At 29.4% G+C, this 25,445-nt stretch overlaps 3 protein-coding genes across 3 annotated transcripts; 1 reads left to right on the forward strand and 2 right to left on the reverse strand.

Moving 5' to 3' along the window:
* Nucleotides 1–1,536: 1,536 nt before the first annotated feature.
* LOC108450683 (uncharacterized) lies at nt 1,537–3,798 on the forward strand. The gene is made up of 3 exons (XM_017748411.2): nt 1,537–2,127; nt 2,217–2,585; nt 2,982–3,798. Exons 1-3 carry the CDS (start codon nt 1,825–1,827, stop codon nt 3,621–3,623), a joined length of 1,314 nt encoding a protein of 437 aa, XP_017603900.1. The 5' UTR covers nt 1,537–1,824; the 3' UTR covers nt 3,624–3,798.
* A 912-nt stretch (nt 3,799–4,710) lies between these two features.
* LOC108453530 (uncharacterized) lies at nt 4,711–7,081 on the reverse strand. The gene is made up of 2 exons (XM_017751676.2): nt 6,268–7,081; nt 4,711–5,331 (listed from the first exon to the last, which is right to left on the reverse strand). Exons 1-2 carry the CDS (start codon nt 6,618–6,620, stop codon nt 5,085–5,087), a joined length of 600 nt encoding a protein of 199 aa, XP_017607165.1. The 5' UTR covers nt 6,621–7,081; the 3' UTR covers nt 4,711–5,084.
* Nucleotides 7,082–11,482: 4,401 nt separating this feature from the next.
* LOC108453529 (transcription factor MYB1) lies at nt 11,483–14,232 on the reverse strand. The gene is made up of 2 exons (XM_017751675.2): nt 13,791–14,232; nt 11,483–12,638 (listed from the first exon to the last, which is right to left on the reverse strand). The coding sequence occupies exons 1-2, from the start codon at nt 14,137–14,139 to the stop codon at nt 11,746–11,748; spliced, it is 1,242 nt and encodes a 413-aa protein (XP_017607164.1). The 5' UTR covers nt 14,140–14,232; the 3' UTR covers nt 11,483–11,745.
* Nucleotides 14,233–25,445: the final 11,213 nt, after the last annotated feature.

The raw sequence follows: 25,445 nt of genomic DNA on the forward strand, positions 1-25,445 counted from the left end.
CTAAATTTCATCCCTCACTCTATTAAAATTAAAAATCAACCCCCTTTACTTTAATTTATCAAAATTTGGTCCTCATATTTTAAATGAACATTGATAAGTTAATCCCGTTGTTGATAAACACAAGTATGTAAATGGTTGAACCGCTAATTTTCAGGTACAATTTAAGAACAAGGTTTCACAATGTTGCCCAATTGAACTACGTATTATAAAGAAAATTGAGAAGTTAGTCTAATTATTGACAAGTACGAGAACTTAAATAATTGATTTTAACTAATTTACTGTATATAAAGTTCTGACTTTCAAGCAATAATTTAACGATAAAATTTAACAGTGTTATCCAATTAAACTAATTTCTCAATTTTAATAAAATAAATGGATGAAATTTAGAATTACACCAAAAAAAAATTATTTCCTTGTTGAATTGAAGTCCAAAAATTGTAGGACCCTTTTAACTGAAAATTGGTGAGTCGAGATACATCTTATTCTGCCAGGCTTTCATTTTCAAGTTTCAACCTTTTTGAAAAGGAAGTTCCTTTAAGAGAAAATAACACAATTGAATTAAATTTTAAATTAATTTGCAGGATTTTTCTATATTGGGTTACTTGTAATTGTCGTATTTTCCCATTGACTTTCTTGTTTTTTAGTTCACATAAACTCAGAAATTTATAAATGTTAATAAATTAAAGGATCAAACCACCCCCCCACCCCAAAAAAAAAAAAAAATTAATATAATCCAATGTGAATGTCAGCTTCATTTTCTATCTGTTTTTATAAGTCAAAAAGCTTGAAAAAGGGTTTCTTTTTCTTATGGATTAAGTACAACGGTCTTAAGAAAACACTGAAAGAAGTACATAATTAATGTAGATAAAAAATATTAAAATCTACAAATTGAGTAAAAATAGGTTTAGTTTTATTTAACTTTTAAGTATATTAAATTCGAATATTTATCAATTTTCTTGAGACATGTCCTAATGATCAAATAAAAGGTGATTAATCTATGTTGAATATCGATTTTAAACTTTTATCGACCTTCTCGAAAGATAAAAATAAACCCTAATAATCAAATAAAAAGTGATTAGCATATGTTAAATATCGAATTTTGAACCTTTATCAACCTTTTCAAGACATCAAAATCCTAGTAATAGGATTAAAAAGACTAGCACATCAAAAACTTAATAAATAGATAAAAATAAAGTAATATAAACTTGTGAATTAGGTAGATTATATTAGATTTTGGGTCAAATTAATTTAGATTGAATCAATTTGAATTTTAAAATTTTTGTAAAGTTATAAAATTAAAATAATTTTAAATTTTAGTCATTTTGGATTGAATTAATTCGGATTAATTATTTAAATCATTTTAGATTAGAAGAAATTCAAGACTGATATGATTAAATTTTACAATTAAATTAAAAATCAGATCCATTGACTGGTTTAAAATTAGTTACTTAATATAACATGGGTGTTAAGTTAGAATACAAAAGCTAACAATACTATATATATATATATATATATATATATAAAACACATACATGTATATTTGTTGATTAACCAAAGATTTGAGAAATATTTCTGTGTATATATATATATATATGCTTGAAACAAAGACAGAGAGAGAAAAGCGTGCAAACACGACAGGGACAAAGCAAACCACGTTACAAAGGGACCAAAGTGGTCGGTTGTTGATGTACATTGTTCACCAGCTATCTTCTTCCTCTTTTTATCTCCCTCTCATCCCAATCCTCTCTTCTTTACTACTTTCATACTCTCCTATTTTTCAGTGCCAAAACACACACAAAAGCCCCCATTTTTTCCTTTCATCAAATGAGGAAACTTTGTCCAAATTATGATCTCCCAGATGGGTTGGAAACAGTCTTGGAAGTACCAATCCCTGAAGAAATGTTTGTTTCAAACAAGACAAGCAATCACCGATCATGGCAAAACATGAAATCATGGATGACTTTAAAACCAAACACCGAACAACAAAGACCTTCAATGGTGACTGTTTTTGGTGGTAGGAACACAGAGATTCAACTCTTGCTTGGTGTTATTGGTGCTCCATTGATCCCTCTCCCTATCAATCATAATGATCATTTCATTACCAAGAACATAAAAGATCATCCCATTGTAAGAAGATTTATAAACTTTAACATTACCAAATCAAAATCTTGTCTTTTTTTATGTTTATGAACTTTGGGTTTTGTTTCATTTTGTAGGAAGCTTCAATGGCGAAATATATAGTGAAACAATACATTGCTGCGGTTGGTGGTGAAAAGGCATTGGGGTGTATTGATAGTATGTATGCTATGGGGAAAGTGAAAATGGCTGCTTCGGAGTTTAGTGCCGGTGAAGGCAGTGTGAATAGTAAGGTTGTTAAGGTGAGGAATTTGCGGCACGGCGGCGGTGGTGAGGTCGGTGGTTTCGTTTTGTGGCAAAAAAGGCCGGAGCTTTGGTGCCTTGAACTGGTGGTTTCCGGCTGTAAAATCAGTGCCGGTAGCGATGGGAAAGTGGCTTGGAGACAAACACCTTGGCACCATTCTCATGCTTCTAGAGGTCCACCTAGACCCCTCCGGCGGTTCTTACAGGTATCGAATCGGATCAAACCTTTCTTCATCATTCGATCCGACATATTCGGGTTGTTAATTGATTTGGGTCATTTTAGTTTTCACTGATTTCCATGTTTAATCTTTAAAGGATTAAATTAAAATTTTATGATTTTAGAAGGTTAATTTATAATTTTATAAAATTCAAAGGGAAAATAATCTATTTTGCTTTTGAGAATTTGGGTCAGTGTTTCATGTGAACAATTATTAATAAACTTTTGACCTATTACTTGCAATATGACCCACTTCAATCTGGTCTATGGCATGGTAAGTTCGGACTTACTCATGTCTGATACTCGTATGAGATACATAATTTATGATTTTGTCGTCTTTCAGTTTGATTTTGTTTACTAAATATCATCTCATGCCACTTGGTAGGGTCTTGATCCGCGATCGACGGCAAATCTGTTCACGAATTCGGTTTGTGTTGGTGAGAAAACGATCGATGACGAAGACTGTTTCGTCCTAAAACTGGAGGCCGAACCTTCGGCTTTACGAGCTCGAAGCAGCAGCAACGTAGAGATCATTCGTCACACGGTTTGGGGTTGCTTTAGCCAAAGAACCGGTCTCTTGATCCAACTCGAAGACTCCCATCTCTTACGTATCAAATCCCCGGGGAACGATGGTGTCTTTTGGGAAACAACAATGGAGTCCTCTATCCAAGACTACCGAACCGTAGATGCTATCAACATCGCGCATGCTGGCCACACTCGTGTCTCGTTGTTCCGGTTCGGGGAGAACTCCGAGAGTCATTCGAGGACTAGGATGGAAGAGGTTTGGACAATTGAAGAAGTCGATTTTAACATCAAAGGGTTGTCGACGGATTGCTTTTTGCCCCCCGGGGATTTGAAGAAAGAAGAGGAAGGGTTCGGGATCGTCCCAAGTGACGTACGGTTGCCGTTTAAGCTCAGAAACGATCGCTCTAGTAGGGTTCATGGATCCAAAATTGTTGCCATTGATGTTGATGAATGTGACGATATATCATCCTCAGATGATGATGATGATGATGAACTGTTTTAAATTTGAATTCCTTGTAATATTAATTTGTAAATATTGATACTATAATATGTATCCAATTTGTAGCCCTCAGCATATGAAAAATGCCAAGTTTTGTGTATTTGAGACCTTAGTTTTTTTCTACAATATATTTTGTAAAATTTTTCCCCATTTTATGAAAACAATATATAGATATAAATTATACTTTGGATGGATGTCGGATCAAGTTATTTGTCGATTTATTGATTAGGTGGGTCAAATTAATTTTGACTTAGAATCAATTTAAATCAAGTCTTTGGTTTCGAATAATGAGTTTAAGTCATTTAGGTTAAAAGGTCATATTTTTTGGGTTGGATCATAATGGTACAGTGGAGTGAAAATCTAAAAAGGAGCCAATGGCATCTTGGTGAGCGGTAAGTCTACGGGAGAGACTCTTAATTGGCGCAGCAAGGGTTGGGTTGAAGAGAGCCTTTCAAAATAGAGAAAGCAAAGCCTTAAAAATAAGTAAAACACAACAAAAGGAAAAGGCAACCAAGGATCAGTGTTGCCGACTTGCCGCCCATCACCATCCCTAGCGGCTCAAGCAACCACCCATCCATTGTCTGAGGACTTGACAGTGTCATTGTCAACGTTGGTCCCTCCTCAAAAAGTTCTACATCAGGTGGGAAATGAGCCCCAAGGAACTCAATCCATCCCCTTGACAAGGAGGCAACACAGCATCCCCAAAGTGACCTCAGTGCCATAACCCATTGTTTTCAAAACCAAATTAAATCAATCAGGATATCAATCCAAAGAGAAGTTGAATCGGTTGACCTACAAATTAGTATTAACCGATTGAACCAAGTTAAAAAATCAATTAAGCCAAAAATCAATAACTTAATCGATTCAACCACCTGTTTAATTCTAAAAATTTTGTTGTCACCACTTGCACCGCCCTTTGTCTCACCACTTGCATCGCCCTTTAGGGTCACCAGACCACCGAAACCAAAACCAAAAGAGAATTACTCTAGAGATAACGAAAAAAGGAAAATGAAAAGGGGAGGAGGGAGGGAAAGAAGGCGGCAGCAAACCGACGACAACGAAGCGGCTTTCCGCCAAGTACACCATAAAATATTTACACCAAATTCAATACAAAAATTATTTACATTTCCTTCACAAATACAACTCACAAACATCATAATTGCTTTTACCACATTCAAAAAAAAAAAAAAAAAAGAAGCATTTGTTGTAAACAAGCTTCAATATGCAAAACATAAACTACAAAGCGTTTGATAACCTTGCTTGTGTGAATTTAAACCCAGCAAAAACCATAACTTACACACTTTCATTCAATCTCGACGATACTAATATAAACATCATGCTTACGGTTTTAACTATCGTGAGTACCCGAAAATGGAGCTCGATTGTAAAACCGTGAGGCATGTCAAGGCACCATCTTGATCATCGTACCGTAAACAGGTGCCGCAAGCTTGGATACAAAGCATTTCAAGATGGTACATTGAAGTGAAAGAGCCAAGAGATAACAAAGGCGAAAACCATACAGGCTAACAGGAAATTTAGAAACCGATGACCTTGCCAAAAGTTTCGGGTTTCCACACCATGAATGGAAACGGGAGCCGTTGTTGCTGCTGTTGTTGCAGAATCATTCGGTTCGTTCCATGGCTCCATCGTGTCGGTTTCGTTTGCAGCAGCAACAACATTCCGAGCTGTTGATCCGCAAATCTCACAAGTTCTGAGATAATGAGACATTGAAACATATAAGATACAGATTGTTCATCTATGTTACTCGGATTTGAGAGTAAATGTCAATTACACAAGCTTCCGCTTAACTTTTTCCTTACATTGAAAGATCATACACTTATACCATGTCGGAATATGTTTAGAATGTATCAAACACGACTACTTCAAGAAAAATGAAACACAAAGATGCTAAGGCAATAAACAGCATCGAGACCACGTAGTTAAAGTCTAGTTATACATTATACACAAGTGTTAAACACGGATATTTCAAGGAAAAAATGAAGGATCGAAGTAATATAGAATGAATATGTTGATTATTTGCACCTTTGAAGATAAACCCACTTTCGGAAAAAGTATAATAGAGGCAGCTGTACTTGCATTTTTTCCGGTCTATTTAAAAAATAGATAAATTAATCTCTATATATTAAAGATCAAATAGCAAATTCATCTTTTCTGTTAAAAATTTTATTCATTCATAATGTTAAAAACTATCATAACTAACAGAATAATCAAACAATACCATATGATAAATAATTCTTAAAAATACCAAATTCGATGTTCAAAACTAAAGTCCTTACTTAATAATCTAAGAAAACAGAGAAAAAATATTCTCTGATTATATATTCTCCCCCATTGTATTTCCGGGCCATTAACAACAAAAGATTCCTCAACTTTTTTTCTTACAGAACAAAACCAAAAATAAAAACATAAAAAAAGGTCAAAAAGGGCAAAAATAAAAACAGAACCAAAATAACCTTAAAATAAAAATCATGGATCCACCATTGTTTTGACCACTTTTTCAATTTAGTTACATAAAGCCCTTGCATTTCCATTTCAGTCCCAAAAATCACTGAAGATTCAAGCAAGATATACATAAATCATGACAGTGAAGACAAAAGACGGTGACAATGTTTGATGAATTACTTACCTGTTTCCTTTGATTTTGAACCAAGCTTCAGCACAATGTTTATGAGCAGCAGCCAAATCATCCTTACAAGAACAACCTAACTTAATAGGAACACCAGATTCATGGTTGATCGGGTCCAAAGTGAGATGACAAATCCTGCAATCTCTTTCCAGTTCTTTTGCTAAATGTGACTTGGTTTCAGACAATACCCCAGACTCAAGATCCAGTTCCAGAGAAGAAGAAGAACAGTGACGGCTGCTGTCTTCTTGTTCCTCGTTACCTGTCAGGTTTCCTTCTTGTTGCTCTGTTCCTTCATCAACAGCATCAATGGCGATGATGACTCCTTGGGGTTGTTTTGGTAAAGATTGTTCCATTTTGGTTAAGACCCAGTTTTTGAATCTTCATGTAATTGTTCTTACAAACAAAAAATTCATCAAATTTTCCGACAGTAAAGCTAGTTGAGTTTAACTATGCATTAGTAGCTCTGTTTGTTTTACAGAGGCTTTTTCTTTTGGCTGGTAAACACTGTTTTAAGAATGGTTGGTGTTGTCCCTCTTTTCTCTCTCTGTGAAACAAAGAGAGAGAACCATGAACAAGAAGAAAAGATCTCATGTAGAAATATACATAGATTTGAAGGAAAAATATTCTATAAACCAACTTGGCAGAAAATTTTAAAGTAATATTTGTTGGATAATCGGGTAAATTCAACAATGGTTGGTATTAAGTTTAGGGTGTCTATAGTTAAATTTATTTTCAAATTTTATCTTTTAATTCCGACGATAGCATTGCGAGATTCACGAAATGAGAGCGCCTTAATACTCATTTTATTCACAAATGTGGTGGTGAGGTACTTCCACTCCATGAATCTTTTGAAGTTTTTATCGAAATTAATAAATAAAATTTGATGATAAAATTAAACACAAACACTCGAGCTTGATATCAATCATTGTTAGAGGTTCGATCAATTGTCTAACAGATGACATTTCGAATTTTTTTTCTAAAAAAATCAACCCCTCTCAACTATATTAAAATTTACTTCAAGTAATTTTTAATTCACATCATTCAAACTTAAATCAATCAACATACGATAAAAGTATTATAAAGGGTTTTATATTATAAGTTAAATTATATTTTATTCAAGAGTAAATTAGTCTATTATATTAAAAATTTTATTTATTTCTAATTAAAACTAAATTAGTTGATAAAATAACCGAATAATTAAAGTACTTCATTTTAATGTACATAATTAATTTTTAATAATAAATATAAATAAAAATTTTAATAAAAATTTATTTATTTTTAATTTAATACATAAAAATTTGAATTATTTGCTTTTTAAATATTTTTACCATAAAAACTAATATAATGAAAATAGTTCATCGAAGTGACCCAAATGAAGCAATCATGTTTTCTATATATGTAAGTGTGTTTTGTCTTTGCTTGCTTGGTTGCCTTTTTCTCTTAAAGGCTATTGTTTTAATTACACATCATTTGATTTTGATGCCACACATCCCAAAAATCTTAAGCAGAAATTCCGAAACTACCCCTGTTTTTTTAATAAAATTTTATAATTACATAGGGTATTCTCAACTTTGAAAAAGAAATTTATTGATTTTATAGAAAAATAATAATTGAGTGCAAAGATAACTAAGAAATGGCACCTCATCAATACAAACAAATAATAATAATTAAAAAGTGTACCACAATTTAATAATATCTTCTCAAGTACTTTTAAGCATGCTCGCCTCGAATCAATGCGTTTGGATCCATCAATTGGATTAAAAATTAATTAAGATATCGATTTTAAAAATTATTAAATTAAATTTAAAATTAGTTAAATTAAACAATTATTATTTTTAAATATTTTTATTTTATAAATTTTAATAATATATTCAACTGAAATAATATTTTATTAGTTTCTGATTATTGATCTGATTTTGAAAATTTTGTTTATACCATAGCAAGGCATTGTTAGAAGCAACCTAAAATATCCAAAATGGAACCTATGACGCAATGGCGGATTTTTTTCTTAAGTTTCACGTTGAGATCTGAATTTTAAAATTTTTAAAAAAATGTCAATGATTAACTTAAATCAAAAGAAATTTATATTCTATATAAGAATAATTGTCAAGTTCAGTGATCAACTTAGACAAAATTATGAGAATAATTATCAAATTTAATCACCTAAAATAATTTAATTCTTTTTTTATTGTAACCAATATATTCATCATCAACAATAATAATTAATACATTCGTTACATATACTTTCCAAAAACCTAAATAACTAATTATAAAATATACTTCATTCTCGTAATTAAAAATCGAACTTTCAACCATATAAATAAACAAATAAAATGTGTAACAGTCACACTTCACCCAACTGTTGATTTAACCCTTCTATTATGATCACAATTTAAGAAGAGATTACAGCACATAAAATAGATTGGTTGTATGCATGTATTACTTTGTTTGATGAACCAAAAAAATCTATCAACTTTAAATTGAGAGTGACAAAATAATGTCAGTATTCAAAGGATGGATTTTGATGGGTGTTTTCACAACTGGGTCAAAGACAAAAACAGCGGCAGACACGGCCTGCCACCACCCTACATTATTGTAATTTTTGAGAATATAAAAAGTGAATCACACCCCTATCCATCACTATTCACCCTTCACACCTAATCAATTTGCTTTTCTTCTTCTTACTTTTTCAGAATTTAAACACAATGGACTTTTTTTATAATCTTACAATCTTTAGAGAAATTATATAAAAGTTTGTCAAGACTCTTGCTTTGTCTCCTTTAGTGCTATCACCGATGATTTCTTAAATAATTTTATTATAAATTTTGATCGTATTTATTTTTTAATGTAATATTTAAAATTAAGTATAATTTTTTTGTAATTTATAAATAGAAAGATAATATATTTTTATGTACTTGAATTCATATTCTTTTACGTTGATAATAATACTCATGCTAATCGAGTTAAGATTTAATCGGCTATCATAGATAATTATATACAGAAACATTATTAATTTAATTAGTCGAGCATTAATTAATTCTTCATTTAATAAACAAAATTTTTAACCTTTTTATAAAACCAATAACCTACCCTAATTTAAGACCAATATCTTTCACCTAAACTTTTTATGTTACATGCGGTGCGTTTCTTCGCGGTTAGCGTAAAAATAGCGGTGATAGTAAGATTAAATATTATAGTTACACTATATCGTGAAACAAAAAGTAAGCTAAACGCACCGCACCCCACTGCCCATTCAAACTAACCCTAAGTGTAATAAAAAAGCTTTTTTTTATCGGAATTAAGTTGTATTCTTTTTACGATAGTTTACGATAGTAAAAATATAATTTCACAATTTTAATAACTTATATTTTTATAATTTTAAAATATTAAATCAATTTTTATCATTTTAAATGTCAATGTATAATTTTGTTATTACTAATTTAAAATTTTATCAATTATAAAAATTCTTAAATAATAATAAAAAATCATTTTAGAGGATTGGGGCTTCTGCTAGCCTATTGTTTTTACCACTACACATGTATGAACATGAAAACCATAAATTTAGAATATAAATATCTATTTAAAAATAATATATAATAAATAGTAAAACGATAGTTTGAAATTAATTAATAATAATACATAAAATATGTACGTTATTAAAATAAAAGGATAGAATAAATTGTTTATCATAGTGTTGCCATCAATCTTGAGTCAATGTTGAGATAATAAAATATTCATAATAAAATAAAAATATCAAAACAAAGTTTTAGCCTAGTGATAAATTAAAAGTTTTACTAATGTAATTAGTGTAGATTTAAATTCTACCATATGTATATTTTATCGATTTTTAACTGAGTTGGTGGCCGGATTAAAGAGTGACACCAACTCAATTAAGTTTTTAAAGATTAGTATTTATGATAAAATCAAAGCATTTTATCTTGAAATAAAAACAACTTTCTCTCTTTGAATTTATTTTTCAATTTAATCCTTGAATTTTCTTTTTCACATTAACTTTTTTCTAAGGTTGTTACTTAAAATTTATTATTTTATATAAACATGCATGAATTAAAATAGAAAAAAATCAAATTTCAAGATTAATATAAAAGAATTTTGATGGACCAAATTTAAAAAAAAATACCTATTTTTAGATGCTATAACCTTATCCAGAAGGTATTTCATTTTTCCAGAAGATAATGAGCAGCTCCAAGAACTTTGTCTTCACTGACCCTATAACTACTGTCGCATGATATGATTGGTCAGTTCTTTTACATTTTTGGTTACAGCATTAGGGTTAACAAAAAGTGTAGATTAAAAACACAATACTTTATAAATATATAATTTACATGAATTATCTTTACCTATAACGATTTTAAGTATTTAATTATATTTTGTTCTCTTCATTAAAAATTAATTGATTAATTTTTGCATTTTAGATTTAAATGTAAATTAATCTATTTGTTAAAATTTTCATCTATCTTTAGTATGAGGTAGTATGCTACGTGTTATTGTTTAATTATTTTATTGACCATGCTAGTTTTTAAAAATATAAATGAATCGAACTTTTAATAGAAAATGTTAATTTACTCTTTGATCTAATATATAAAATTGATTTACTCATTTTTAGTAAAGATGACAAAATACAATATAACTCTTAATACAAACTTTCATGGTTGTTTTACTGATTACTATTAAAAGATATCTTGTACATTGAAATGTACAAAAAAAAAAAAGGTTAAATTTTGCTATTAGTCTTTGTACTTTGTAAAACTTGTACATTTAATCCATATAATTTAATCAAATTTAGTTCTTATATTTTTCGAGCTATTCAATTTTAGTCTCTATGCTTTTCGAGTTTTGAAATGTTAATCCCAACCCAAACGATGGTAGCTAAATCTGTTTAGTTAAATTTAATTACTAGTTTTGTACTATACGTATAGTTGTAAATTTTAAGTCTCCATAATTTTAACTAGCAATATGCGAAAATAAAGAGCTAATACAGCATTATACATATGATAGCTATGTTTCTCACATCAAACTTTGTCAATATCAAAACTTAAATTGAATAAATTTAATAGTTATTATTTGGAAAGGACTAAAATTTAAATTTTAAAAATATAATGACTAAAAATGACCAAATTAAAATATCGAGGCTAAATTCACAATTTTAGCAAACAACAAAGATTAATAGCTGACTTTAATCTAAAATTAAGAAGCATTTTACCTATAAAAACAGCTAAGAAAAATGCAAACATTAGGTTAATTATTGAGAAACATATTTTACATATCTTCACCTAAAACCAAAATTCATGATCTCTTTATCAGAAGAGATCAAATATAATATATATATATATATATATATATATAAAAACAACTCAGCAATATATCAATCTATACCCTCCAATACGAAAAACCATAGGTCAAAAAAAATTTTAAGAGCAAGATGGTCACTCCTTTATATATATTGATTCTTCATCATCTTTAGCTCAAACCCTCGACTTCAGATCGCATTGTACACGTTTGTGTAGGTAGAACTTCCGTTGACATTCCGGTCAACTTGCTCTGTCCATCGCTGAAACACATAGGGTCACTCTTTGTGTGTATATCCGATACTTGAGACATTCTCTGGCTTGTTGAATTGCTCGGGATCCTAACGCAACTGTTCTCAAGACCGCTTTTTATCCATGCGATATTGTTCAAATCGGTTGCTATGGAGATTAGTTCGTGACTTGAAAAAATGGGGGGCTCCTCATAGTCAACAAACTCAGGCCCTAACAATGAAGTACGGGAATGACCCCCACAAGGAGTTGAACAGCAACCGAAACCACATCGCAAGGGAATGACGGGTTCACAACGAAGATCTTCTAGGATTTTTCCAACTCCCCAGTCTGGCCTGGATGATTGAGCCAGAGGCCCTTGCACCGGGATTCTACTTGTCATTCCAGATTCAGTTCTAGAACTGCTTGGAGTGTTATAACGGCTGAATGCACTAACACGTGCAACTGGACGACAAACGGCAGGATGGTTTTTCGGTTCAATGGCAAACTGTTCCTCTTGTATCGGAGGTTTGTCTTCTTGTAAGTTCCGTCTATCGTCCATCACCATATCTCTTCCTTCAAGATGTTTGAAGTGGTTTATATCTCCGACCGAAAGTGTTTCTTCCGAGGAAGCTTTTGTTCTCTCAAAGCTTCCATCTTCCATCGTATCAGCTGGTCCAGGCTTAAACCTACCTAGCTCCATGCATCGACGTCTTAACGTAGAGTTCCAATGGTTCTTAATAGCATTATCAGTTCTACCTGGAAGGAGCTTTGCTATCGAAGCCCATTTGTTGCCATGGATTGCATGAGCCGAAATTATGATTCGATCCTCTTCATCTGCATAGTTGAAATTCCTATCAGAAAATATTCACTTTTATGGCATCTTTTCTAACAGCGGCATAATGACAGCAAGAATGAAACCTCTGACTCGTCTCCAAAAAAAACTCTAAGTTTCATAACATAAAGGCAAACTCGGGCGCATGACCACAAACATTAGTATGATAAGACTCCAGTCCGTTAATGAAATGGAAGCTGAAATTAGGGAGTTGCTCTAAGTGATGATTTACACATTGCATAAGGCAATAGAAATCTGTCACTAAGATCGACTAGGCAAAGATGCATTGTTCTACATACACCACACCGACTTTATCTCCACTCTCCGGGAATAATTAACAAACAATATGATACTTATCTCCCAAAATGTACATATTACCCTCGATAACCCCAAACATTCTTTTGTGAGATTGTGGGTTGGAGTGATCGTTTCAGCTTCAACTAACTTCCGATGGCACCCAAAGACACCTTCATTACACACGAGAAGGAAAAGCAATGGCAGTTGAGCTTAAAAAAGACTTTCAAGATACAAACATAAGACCTACATACATCCTATCATCTTCTTATTAAACTTTGAAGCTAAGATCAAGTAGGCAAAGATGCATTATTCTAAGTATACGACATGTAGCATAAAAGGGTTAAAAGTAAAATGAACTGGCATATGGCGATAGCGATGATTTCAGCTTCAACTCGCTTCCAATGGCATAAGAAAAGAATACCAATGGTGTTCTCGATAACAGGCATTGTACTGAATACATCTTCGTGAATTGGAACAAGCCGATAAGACAACAATTTTCACTAAGGCCTAATAGATATCACACTCTAGAACTTAAATTTCCTACTAAGAAACAAAGATACAGCCTTTACAATACAATGTAACAAATAAAGTACCAAAATCCAACAAAACTTGGAACAGCTGCAGCATTTGTTTAAAAACCAACTACAAAACCAAACATCATCAATCAATCAAACATTAATCCAAATGTAAAAAAAAAAAAAGAAAAAAGAAAAACATAAATAAAAACACAATCTTTTTTCACTATCTAAATCAAAAACAAAAAAAACAAAGAACCAACAACTACCCATTTAAGAACAACCAAAACCCAAACTAAAAAAATCCAAATCCTCATTCAAATAAAAGAAGAAAAAAATTACCAGTGAAAGGCTTGCGCTTAAGGCAAGGGTCAAGCTGGTTACACCAACGAAGCCGACACGATTTCCCAGACCGACCCGGAATTCCTCGGGCGATCAAACTCCAATTCCTCGCCCCGAACTTCGCCACCAACCGACTCAACACCGCGTCTTCCTCCGGTGACCACGGCCCTTTCACTCTTGTATTATTATTATTACTACTACTCCCGCCACCACCACCCACACCACTGCCACCACCGCCACCAAGCTCCGACTCAGCCACAATAAGCTCCAACTCATCACCACCGCTACCAGAACCACTACCACCAGCCGCCGGAGAGTCTTGACGGTTGCTTTCTTTTTCATCCTCCATATTTTGGGGCTTTTCTTTTTTTCAGTTTATATTTTTTTTTTCCTTTTTTGCTCCTTTATTGTTACCCACCTGCCCAACTGCAAAATATTCATTTTTCTCGGTGTTCTTTAACAAAATGACCGTTATATCCTCTCAAAACGGTGACGTTTCTTTTTTTCTTATTGTCTTTTTTGACTTTGGTTGACTTCTGTTTAAGTGGGATCTAGTTTGTTATTGGTCAATTACGTTCTAAGCCCTTTCAATCAATGTTTGGTAACTAGGTTTTCGTTGTAATAATTGACTAATATTTGGGGTGTTTTGGGTATCTTTGATTCGGTTATTTGGTGGGCCATATCGCATAAGAAACCGCCTTCAGTTTTTCGTCTTACGAAGTTGAATAATGTAGTCTTTGGTTTTATAATTACAATTTTACCCTTTTGGGCATTTGTGTTCAAATATGGGTTTTGCGCCCATGGGCCTATACTATAAATGATCTTATTGGGCTTTTATATTTACTACAGGCTCAATATATTTATTAGTAAATTACATGACCCAATGGGCCTACACAACAAAACAAATATAAAAACCATGTTATCCTTCCAAGTAAACATCCATGGATCGGGCCAAACTAGAGGTGTTCATGAGTTAGGTAGTCTAATTGACCCGACCTATTCTGGGTTAGTCCGTTTTACTATTTATAAATAATGAAAAACATAAAATAGTTTTTTATTTATATTCAAATTAATATTTGTATAATTAAATTTAAATAAAATTTTATTATTTTTAAATAAAAAGGGCTTGTTTGGCGGGCCTAGGTGGGTCGTACTCGAATTCAAGTTCGAAGCTTTTTGGAACTAAACTTTAGCCTAACCTAACTCATGAACACCTCTAAGCCACCGTGGCGGCAGGGGGCTAGCATAGGCCCCCCCCAAAATGTAAAATTATTTTTAGGCTCTTAAATTTTTAAAAAATTTAAATTAGTAAAAGTAAAATTACACTTTGGCCCCCCTAAAATTATAAAATTTCGATTTAATTCTTTACAAATTATAAAGATATAAACTATAAAAAATTAAAATTTCATCCGGCCCCTTAAAAAAAATTTTGGCTTCCCCCCTAAGCCAAACTAACTTCCGAAACTTGGAATCAGGATTCATAAAAGTTGGTTTTAACTAACTTACTTGATGAATTGATGTTGGTCGATTAAATCTAACCAATTAAATCTAGTTTGGTTTAAGTAGATTATAATTATCAATTTTCTATTTACTCAATTAGATCCATCCTACCCATTCAATAAATTTAATAACGCTATTACCATAACCAACCCATAACCAAATTAGCTAAATACCTATATCCACCCAACCTAATTAATGAAACCTAATCCTATGGTACATCCATTATGTATAATTATAAGTTTTGATTATATCTACTTTTTTTAATAAAATATCTAAAATTATTCATAGCCCCTTCCCAATCCATATATAGGAAGATAATACGTTTCAGCACATTCAAACACACATCTTCTTGCATTAACAACAATTGAATCATCAAGCGAATTCATTAAATTAAGTTGGTTTAATTACTTTAACTTACAAAACAAAAGTTATCGGGTGATTTCAATTCCTTTCTCCTAAATAATTAAACTGATGTTCGATTTTCTTGTCTCGAACCTACACATCCTTAATTTCTTTAAGACATATATAATCCTCTAAATAAGGAATTAACAATTTTGTATCCTCCAACATAGACCCCTTTCTAACAATTTTTTTTTTTTTTTACCTTTTTTCATCTTCTTTATCCCTTTCCCTACAAGACTTGCCTAAATAATTTTAAAACATTAAAAAAAAAACCCAAAAATTAAAACAAAAGAAATAAAAAGAACCAATGTTCCAAGTGGAGGATGATATAAAATGTTACTAAAAAGTAAGGTTTTAAGTTGTTGATGAGCAATGATGAGTCCAACAACCAAAGAAGTCCATAAAACTTTATATTATACCAAATCAATAATAAGAATGGGATTCTAAAATGTGACCCTTTTTAATGATTAGCATCCCCACATTTAAATTAACACACTTAATTTTCTTTTTATATAATTAAGTTGACTTATAATCATGAGAAGCATGATCAATCCACTACAATTTAAAACGAACATTCTCTTTAATCAACCTTTGGGATCTTTTTCATTATGTTTAATCTCACTTTTATTTCATCTTTGTCTTTCTATTTCACAATTCTGGGAACCATAGGTTGTCATTTATAATTATACATACATAACGGTTTGATTTGATTTGATTTTAAAAGATATAGTTAATGTGTAGTATTTTGATATTTTTTTTTAAATCGAAATCTTTTTATTATTATATCGTTCATCAAGGAGTGGTTCAGATATTAATAGCTTAATTTAAGTTTTTTTAGTCCTTCAAATATAAATGAAGAAAAATTTGTTTTCTAGGCCCTTCTTAAAATTTATTATCTATACTGTTATTTAAAAGTTTGATTAAGTTGGCGTCACCCATCAAATAAATATCAACTCATCTGTAAAATTAACAAAAATTCATTATTCTTACAAAATAACAAATATTATTTTGAGGGTAATTTTATATTTTTTTATATTTTTGTATAAAATATAGGGAAAATCCAATACATTCGTTTTGGTAATAAACCCAAGAGATTATAGTTTTAAAGCTTAATGATAAATTTGGTCACTAACGTTTACATGTTTTGTCAAAATGGCCCTGATTGTATTTTTTAGCCTTTTTTTTGCCATCAACCTTTGTTCTTTTTTTTCAATCTACTTTTCCTAACAGATTTAATGAAAGTACCATTAAAAAAACTAACGGAATGACGTGGAATTTTATATGTGGAATATTTTTAATGAGATGTAATTTATTACTTAGATAACCCAATAAGATAATTACATGTGAAAAATAATAAAATAAATAATACATTAAATTAAAAATAAATCTAAATTTAAATAAAATAAACGTAATTATCTAAAAAATTAACTCATTAGAAAAACTTTGTATAAAAAATTGAAATCTTTTGAAAGAAAATAAAAGATAAACAAAGTCTTTTAGTTCTTAAATAAATAGAAATTTTACATTTTGATCCCTTCAAAAAATTAATAATGTAATTTAAGCGTTTGAACACAAAATTATCAACCTTGGTCATTTCAAAATATTATAATTTTATCTCAACCCCCTCAAATAAAATTTTTAACTTCGCCCCCTGATTCAAAGGGACAAGCAAAAGCCTTAGCTCCCTTAATTCATATAATGAAATTGCATTTTGATCCTCTCAAAAAATTAACCAATCAATCTAAGCTTTTCTGTCGCAAAATCCTGGGGTTTGCCCCTACATTCATCTATAGAAGTTGACTCAAAACTTCCCTATATGTATATGTGTATATATATATATATATATATATATACTCGAGTACTTGTGGGAGATTGGCCTTTCTTTTTCACTTATAAGCTTTATCTTTGTCTGTAAGCTTAAATTTGCAGACATGAACTTGTGGGTGTCTCTTTCATATACATATATATGTGTATATATATTGAATAAAGGACAAAAAAGAAAAGAAAAGAGTGAGAGTGGAAAAGTATTTGTTTAAGAGGTTTTGAGTAAATCAGTTGTTAGATTGTCTTTCGTTGTCTCATTATTAATAGGAAAGATGCCTAGTGGACTTATTTCCTAACCTATCTAATTTCCAAACCTTGTTTTGTTATACATTTTTACTTTTAAATTTTATAAGGTAAATTTTAAATTTTGATGGGATGAATTTGAAAATACTATTAGTCATTAAATTATGGGTAAGTTTTTGTTTTGACCAATAAACTATACAAAAGTTTTTATTTTAAGTCACTGGGCTATTAAAATCGATGCTATATGGTTTTTTTTGTCCGCGTTGCCTAAACCAATCGCAAGCTCTCTTTCCTCTTCTCTTCTATAGTTCTTTTTTTTTTTATGAAATAACTTTGGATGTCACAAATTTAAAAATCAAAATGCAAACAATTTTTTTCTTCGATCTCCGACATTGACCGTCAAATCGACTTGGATCTAAGGTATATATGTTCTTCTACTTATCAATGAATATTGATCCATCGAATCAATCATTGAAATATTTATTAGAGCTCGCTTGCAAAACTTTTAAAAAAAAAGTTCAACAACCTAGTGACTTAAATAAAAACTTTTGAATAGTTCAAGTATCAAGTTGTATTTTTTTTAATTAAGTGAACAAAATGAGAAATTACACATAATTTAGTGATTAATGATGTAGTTTCTTTTATTTTATATACTTTTAATATCTTAAGAATTATATTTTATTTTTATGTTTTAGACATGAAACACCTAGAAAAATAGAATTTTGAGACTTGTTGATCGGAGTAATTTGGATCAAGTTCTAAAATTTTCGAACAATTTTAATTTGGATCATTTCGATTTATAATTTTTAAATTCGATTGTTTTGGTTTTGATAATTCAATTTGGGTCAATTCAAGTTCGATTGATTACATTTGGATTATTAACTTTTATAACTTAATTAAATTAAATTAAATTAAAAGATAAACTACATTCTAAGTCACTAAACTATTAGTAAGTTTATGTTTTGGTCACTCAACTTTAAAAATTACAAAATGGTCCTTAAACTATTCTAAAGTTTTCATTTAAGTTATTAAACTATTCATAAGTTTTTATTTAAGTCATTGGATTGTTAAGTTTAAAAAAAAAAAAAAAAAAACTCGACTAGCAAGCTCCATGTGACTATTCAACAATTAGTACGATGGATTAGTACCCATCAACAAGTAAAAGAACATACCTTAGATTGAAGTCGACCTAACAATCAATGTCAAAGATCGGAGAAGAAAATTGTTTAGATTTTGGTTCATAAATTCATAACATTCAAAACAGTTTCACCAAAAAAAAAAACTGACCAGTAGAAGAGAAATGCAATGAAAGCTTTCGATTTGTGTAAACGATGCATACAAAGAAGGCAATACAACAAAGATTTTAATAATCTAGTGACTTAAATAAATATTTTCGAATAATTTAAGGACCATTTTATAATTTTTAAAATTAAATGAAAAAGCATAAAATTATTAATAATTTAGTATTTATCCTAAAATTAAATATACCTATCTAACTTATATGTGGATAATATTGTTTGTAATAATAAAACCTCCTTTTGACTAAAGAAGAGACTCCTTTATAAGCATGGATTAACACCTGTCAATGACCTGTTGACTTTATATTAATTAATTCATTTTACAATTATTTTAATAGAATAATTTAGATTTAATTAAGAATTCAAATTAAAAAAAACAATGCTAAAAGAGTTTTTTATTATTTAGGAATCCGATAAATTCTGATAATATTTCGGATAATAATCTAGACTCAATGGAACTATTGAATAATAAAAATTCGTAAATAAATTAATTTTTTGATGAAAAATCTTTATAATGACATATAAGAGGATGATCTAAGCAGTAAAATGAAAAAAAAAAAAAAAAAGGTTCCAAAATCAGCTGCAATGATCGCGCAAAGCCAGACATGACAGATTTATGACACTGATGAAATGAAACTATAGATTGGTTGTGAAATGTTTTTTTTCTTTTATTTACTTTTGTTGTCTCAAAAGTTATATAATGATAATTGGAGATTGGAACTGTGTTGTTGGCTTTACAGATTTCAGTTTTCTAACCAGAATTTAGGCCACGAAAAACAATGTAAGAAAAAAGAAAAAACTATAAAAGATGGATGAACAATGTTTTAAAGGACGTTTGTTGTTTTATCATTTTAGAAATTTCAATAATTCATTCATATCAAAGAATCTGTTGATATATGAAGGTTGATGACGGTTTACACGAAGGTCAAGATGAAAATGACGGTATAAATTTGATTATTTTTAAAGGTTTAAATATTTTTTTTGTTTTTGTGAGTTAACGTGTAATTTTATCATTTATGAAGAGATTAAATATATAATTTAATTATGTCTAAAAAATTTTGACTTCATCTTTATTTACTAATAGACTTTTTTCCGTGAGAGGAGCACCTAAAGAAAACAATAAATTTATGTTAACAATCTAATATTATCAAATAAATCCATTATTTTATAATTTGGTGCAAATATACATATACATGCACATGCAATGTTTATCTTAACATCACATATCATTACATCTAGTGAATATGAAACTGCTGTTTTTTGTTGTAACATCTTCAATCTGGAACATTTGTTTTGTCAAGAACATAATATGTATATTTTAAAATGAAGATAGTTAGGCACTATACATATATATATATATATATATGATATGGGGCTGCTAACTAAAGTTTCATAAGGGCCTCCCGAAATTTTCTATCATTACATGTTTTTAAAGATGATAAATCAATTTCATCAAAAGGGAAATAAAAAGAAGTTGATGGTTTGATATATCATGGAAATTATTTCGAGCCAATTCAGTTTGATTTTGTTGTGATTATGCGATAAAATTTTTAAAATGATCTTCAAAATACGAAAAATAAAACATCAAAAATTTAATTATACATATGTTTGACACAATACTCACACATAAATTCGAGTAATATTTGTTCAGGGAAATAGCTAGATGATATAGAGAGCAAAAGAGACATTTTAGGAGCATTTTTTTCCAACCAACCAAAGTGCTATGGACCATGTTTCCAATCTCTATTGTTTTCAAAAACACAAATAGGGGGCCAATGGGTTGTTTTTAGACAGACATAAGAACCCCTCAAAAAGCAAACGGGATGAATGTTCCTTCTTCATCTTCATAGATTCGTATAGCAAATGAAGGGTTGAAAATCCATGGCATGCAATCTTTTTTTCTTTCTTTTTTTTTTTTTTTTATTTTTTTGACATGACTAGGATTTGCACCTTTTTTTTTTTTAACTAAAGTGACAAACACAACATTTGATAACATGTTTTTTTTTTCTTAGACCAATGACTTTGTAGAATGTTTTCAACAGGTCCTAAAAGAAACCCCTTAAAAAATCACTAATGAGAATTGAGTGGATGTTTTGTAATTTCACTTGATCTGTCAAATCTAATCAACAATCAAAAATAAGATTCAATTAATCAGAATTCAAATTCAGTTTGACTTGATATTATAACAGCAAGTTAACGTTCCGAACTAAAAATCATTTGATTGGAACTTACATGAATCCAAGATGATTAAAATTCAAAATCACATAAATTTAAAATGATTAAAAAATAACCCTAAATGACCTGAACTCTAACTTAACTCGAAAATCTGACCTGAAACAACCTGAATTTGAAATTGATTTGTAGCCGCAACTAATTCAAACCTTAAATGATTCGAGACCAAAATAATTTAAAAATTGTAAAAACCCAAATTTACATTATCCAAATTTTTTCTTATTCAAGTTTAGATTGCATGGGTTAAAAATAAAATATTAAATGTTTTTATATTAATATTTATATATATTTTATAATTAAATTTTAATAAGGAATTTTAATTTAAAGAAAGAGAAAGATTAAAACAACACATGAATTTGCTTCAATAAATGCTTTGCCTTTAAACCTAATTAATTGGATTCTAAATACAAAATTTTAATGACTATTTTCTAACATTTAATTGGAAGTAAAATTTGATTCTCACAATTTAGTAACAATGCTTTTTGCATTATTAATGGTTGTCGGCATTTAGATTTTATTGGACGTCTATTTCATATTTTACAACTAATATATATAATAATTAAAAAGTAATTATTTTATACATTAGGAGTTAAAATTAATTTTTATTATGTGTATTTTTTTATATAATTCATGTGTCTTAGTTCGATTGAAATTAACATTGTTGCCAGTGCAGGAGGATGTGAGTTGAATGCGCATTATCTTCCTATTTAAAGGTTGTATGTATCTTAGCTCGATTGTAATTGGCATTGTTGCCAGTGCAACAGGATGTGAGTTCGAGTGCATTGAAGTGCATTATCTTCCTATTTAAAGGTTGGGGAGGAGCTATGGTTAATTCTAAGTATTACATCAAAAAAAGTAAATATGGTAAGAATCAATAATGAGATTAATATTTAAAAAAGTAACATATGGCACTCTCCTCATCGTATTTGTGGAGTGAGTGGAATATAATTTTTTATTTTAGAGTTCTTAAAATATATTAATAAGTTCAATCAAGATTTTATTTTTGAAATACTCTTTTACAAAATTTAGACTCTAATTAATTGAAAAGTTGAATTTGTTAGAGATTGTGTGACTCGAATCCCATCACTTGTTGAAGAAATAAATACAGTGGCAAAATGGGGTGAGAGACCAAGAAGCTCTTGCGGTATGGAGCATACCTCACAAGTTGAGTCCATATAGAGCAATACTTCTACTATTTGACTTTGATTAAAATATGATTTTTAAAACCTTAAATAGATGTAGTCGAAACTCCTCTTGTATCATTCGTTTTCTGAATTTCTTTTCCTCTGCTTATAATTTTTGTCCCAAAAGGGTTTTCACGTAAAATTTATATGTTCTTTTTTTTTCTTATTGTTTTGTGATCGTTTTACTATCATTATAAATAAACAAAATACATAAAAAAGTAAACAAAAGTAATTTTCACAAATTGATAGATTAATGGATTGGTATTAAAGAAATTTATATATCGATATAAATAATATGATGATGGCCTTGAACCAAACGACCCTTAAGCTAATAAACATTAAGAATAAAATAAAATAGAGTCCCATGGCCAAAAATGATTGATGGTGATCATAACTAGGGCTAACTTCAAATTTTCAAAATTATTTTTCTAGAAAAAACGAAATGAACAAAAGAATGGAAGAAAAAATAGAGAAAGAAAAAGAGCCCTTAATCCTTTATATTTGAGGGTCCCAAAACCCTAATTTTTGTTGTTGTTAAAGGCCCTCAATGCCCCATTACTTACACACAATATAGGCTACAAACATTGATGCCATTGACAAGTAAAGCTAGCTAGGGTAGGATAGGGTGTCCTTAGCACTAATTGAATTGTCCTTTTGTATGAAGACCCTCTCCTAATTGAGAGAACCCATGTGACATTCAAAGTCCATGTGTCATTAAGGAAAACAACAATGGAGTACCTTCAAATATCATACATAAATTTGCGTTTTTAATTCCCTTTATCGTATATATAAATTTGTGAGAGTATTATGGAGGCTTTTGTATTAAGATTCAAGTTATATTTTATTTTTTTTACTAAAAAATAGGTAAATTAATTTATATATGTTAAATTAAAGAGAAAATGAGTTTTTTCTATTATAAATTTCAGAACTAATTTGTACATTTACATGAGGTTTATATAGTACGTCATGTGTAATTGTCTAGTTATTCCGTCTGTCACACCAGTTTTTAACAAATGATCAATTTACTCTTTGATCTAACTCCCAATACATGAATCTCCATAGTACTTTTACCAACTCTAAGGTTTTTAATTCTCTTATACTCAAATAACCAGTTGTAAGGTTTTATTGAAAAATAATTGGATAAAATTAATGGATTGAATTAATATGCTCTTTGAATTTAGCATTTTTCAATTTAGTTATTAAATTGTTTTTGGTCAACGATAGTTTTGAAATTTAGCAATCTTTTCTAATCGAGATAAATCTCAAAATTATATATGAATTTTGATTTAATATGTAGTTGTATATATGAACTTTAATTTGGTGCGATTATACACGTGAAACTCTAGTTGTGGTTCAAGTGTATAATTGAAAACTTTAATTTTAATTTAATTATACACATTTAAAGAAATAAATATATCAGTTTATTTTATATTAGATAAAATAATTATTTATATATGAAATATATAAACATAAAATAATGTTATATCAATAATTGTGTTAATAATTTACAAGAATTGAATCAAATCAAAATTTCATGTATAAAATTGCACTAAATCAAAGTTCATACATACAATTGCACATTAAACCATAGTTCATGTATAGTTTTGAGATTTATCTCTTTCTAATTTAGTTAATGAATTTATATTCTGTTAATATAGGATAGTATTTCACTCGAGATTATACCATATCATTATTTAATTTATATAAAATATAAAAGAATACAAAACAAATTAAAAGTTATAAAGAAATTTAAAATTTTAAAAATTTCAAGTGATGACATGACAGAATTTCAGAAGATCATGCCATCATACCTTAACGGAATTTAAGTTCGATTACTAAATTAGAAAAAATAACCTACCAAGTTTGAGATAAATGTGACCAAAAAAATAAGAGATCAATGTGAAAGAAATTACTAAATTTAAGGACTAAATGTTAATTTATCCATTTATTTATACCATGATTTTTTTAAAAAAATTTTAAATTTTATTTTTTCATCTCAGAAAGAATAATGATGCCAGCAATTTGTGGTCCAAAGCTTCAAACATCAAATCAAATAAAAGAATAGTTGTACAGATTAGAAGTTGTAGGACCATCATCTGATAATTGCAAATGAATGAAAACCACAAAGTATTTCAAAATTCCATAAATTTTGGTACAACATTAGGGTATTTAAATTTCGAAAATATGATTTTTAAATTTAAAATCAGTGTATGTGGGATACTGTATTTAGTAGTGAATTTGATTTTTTAAAATATTTTAAAATTTTAAAATTCATATTTTATATGTTCTGAGTACATAATTATATTGAATTTCGAACATAACATTCAAATTCATAAAAATTTAAAATTTAGTCATTATAATTTTATCTTTAGAAATTCAATTTTCTATTTTTCAGATTTTAAAATTTTAATTTGATTGATAACGCCGATAATTTTTATCAATTCAATTTATTGGTTTGAAATTTTTAAATAAAAAAATTCACTCGGTCGATGTGTAACTAGAAAAATGACGACCTAATGAACTTAAATTTGACAAAAGATTTTTAACCGTGTTAACAATTAGACTTGTATTTTTAAATCCGAAAAATTAAGAGACTAAATACCTTAAAATAAAGTACAAGGCTTAGAGCATATTTTCATTTTTATTAATTAAAATTTAATTTTTTATAATTGTTTAAAATATTGAAACCTAAAAAAATTTCCCTTTCTCAAGCTAAGATCCAAAAAGCTAATTAATTTTGGATGTATATATATCATTAGCATTAAATTTCATTAATTATAGGAATAAATGTCAACAAGTGGCACAAATAATAAACTCCCTACATTACTTAATTGGCTTAAATTCAAAATCAATGCCTAAAATTCATCAGCTATTAATTTGGACAAACCCCAATTCAGACACCTAAAGTTAATTTCATGTAATAATTAGTGAAGTTTCTTGTTTGAAAAAGAAAGAAAAAGAAAACAAAAAGG

This window comes from Gossypium arboreum, chromosome 10, assembly GCF_025698485.1.
Source record: "Gossypium arboreum isolate Shixiya-1 chromosome 10, ASM2569848v2, whole genome shotgun sequence".
Taxonomy (NCBI): domain Eukaryota; kingdom Viridiplantae; phylum Streptophyta; class Magnoliopsida; order Malvales; family Malvaceae; genus Gossypium; species Gossypium arboreum.

Bases quoted from the DNA above. Each gene is read 5' to 3' on its own strand.
- LOC108450683 (XM_017748411.2), top strand. From the start codon at position 1,825: ATGAGGAAACTTTGTCCAAATTATGATCTCCCAGATGGGTTGGAAACA. The intron at 2,128-2,216 runs GTAAGAAGATTT...TTCATTTTGTAG, and splicing joins ACATAAAAGATCATCCCATT to GAAGCTTCAATGGCGAAATA. The intron at 2,586-2,981 runs GTATCGAATCGG...GCCACTTGGTAG, and splicing joins CCCTCCGGCGGTTCTTACAG to GGTCTTGATCCGCGATCGAC.
- LOC108453530 (XM_017751676.2), bottom strand. From the start codon at position 6,620: ATGGAACAATCTTTACCAAAACAACCCCAAGGAGTCATCATCGCCATT. The intron at 5,332-6,267 runs GTAAGTAATTCA...TCATTATCTCAG, and splicing joins TTCAAAATCAAAGGAAACAG to AACTTGTGAGATTTGCGGAT.
- LOC108453529 (XM_017751675.2), bottom strand. From the start codon at position 14,139: ATGGAGGATGAAAAAGAAAGCAACCGTCAAGACTCTCCGGCGGCTGGT. The intron at 12,639-13,790 runs GTAATTTTTTTC...TCAACTATGCAG, and splicing joins TAAGCGCAAGCCTTTCACTG to ATGAAGAGGATCGAATCATA.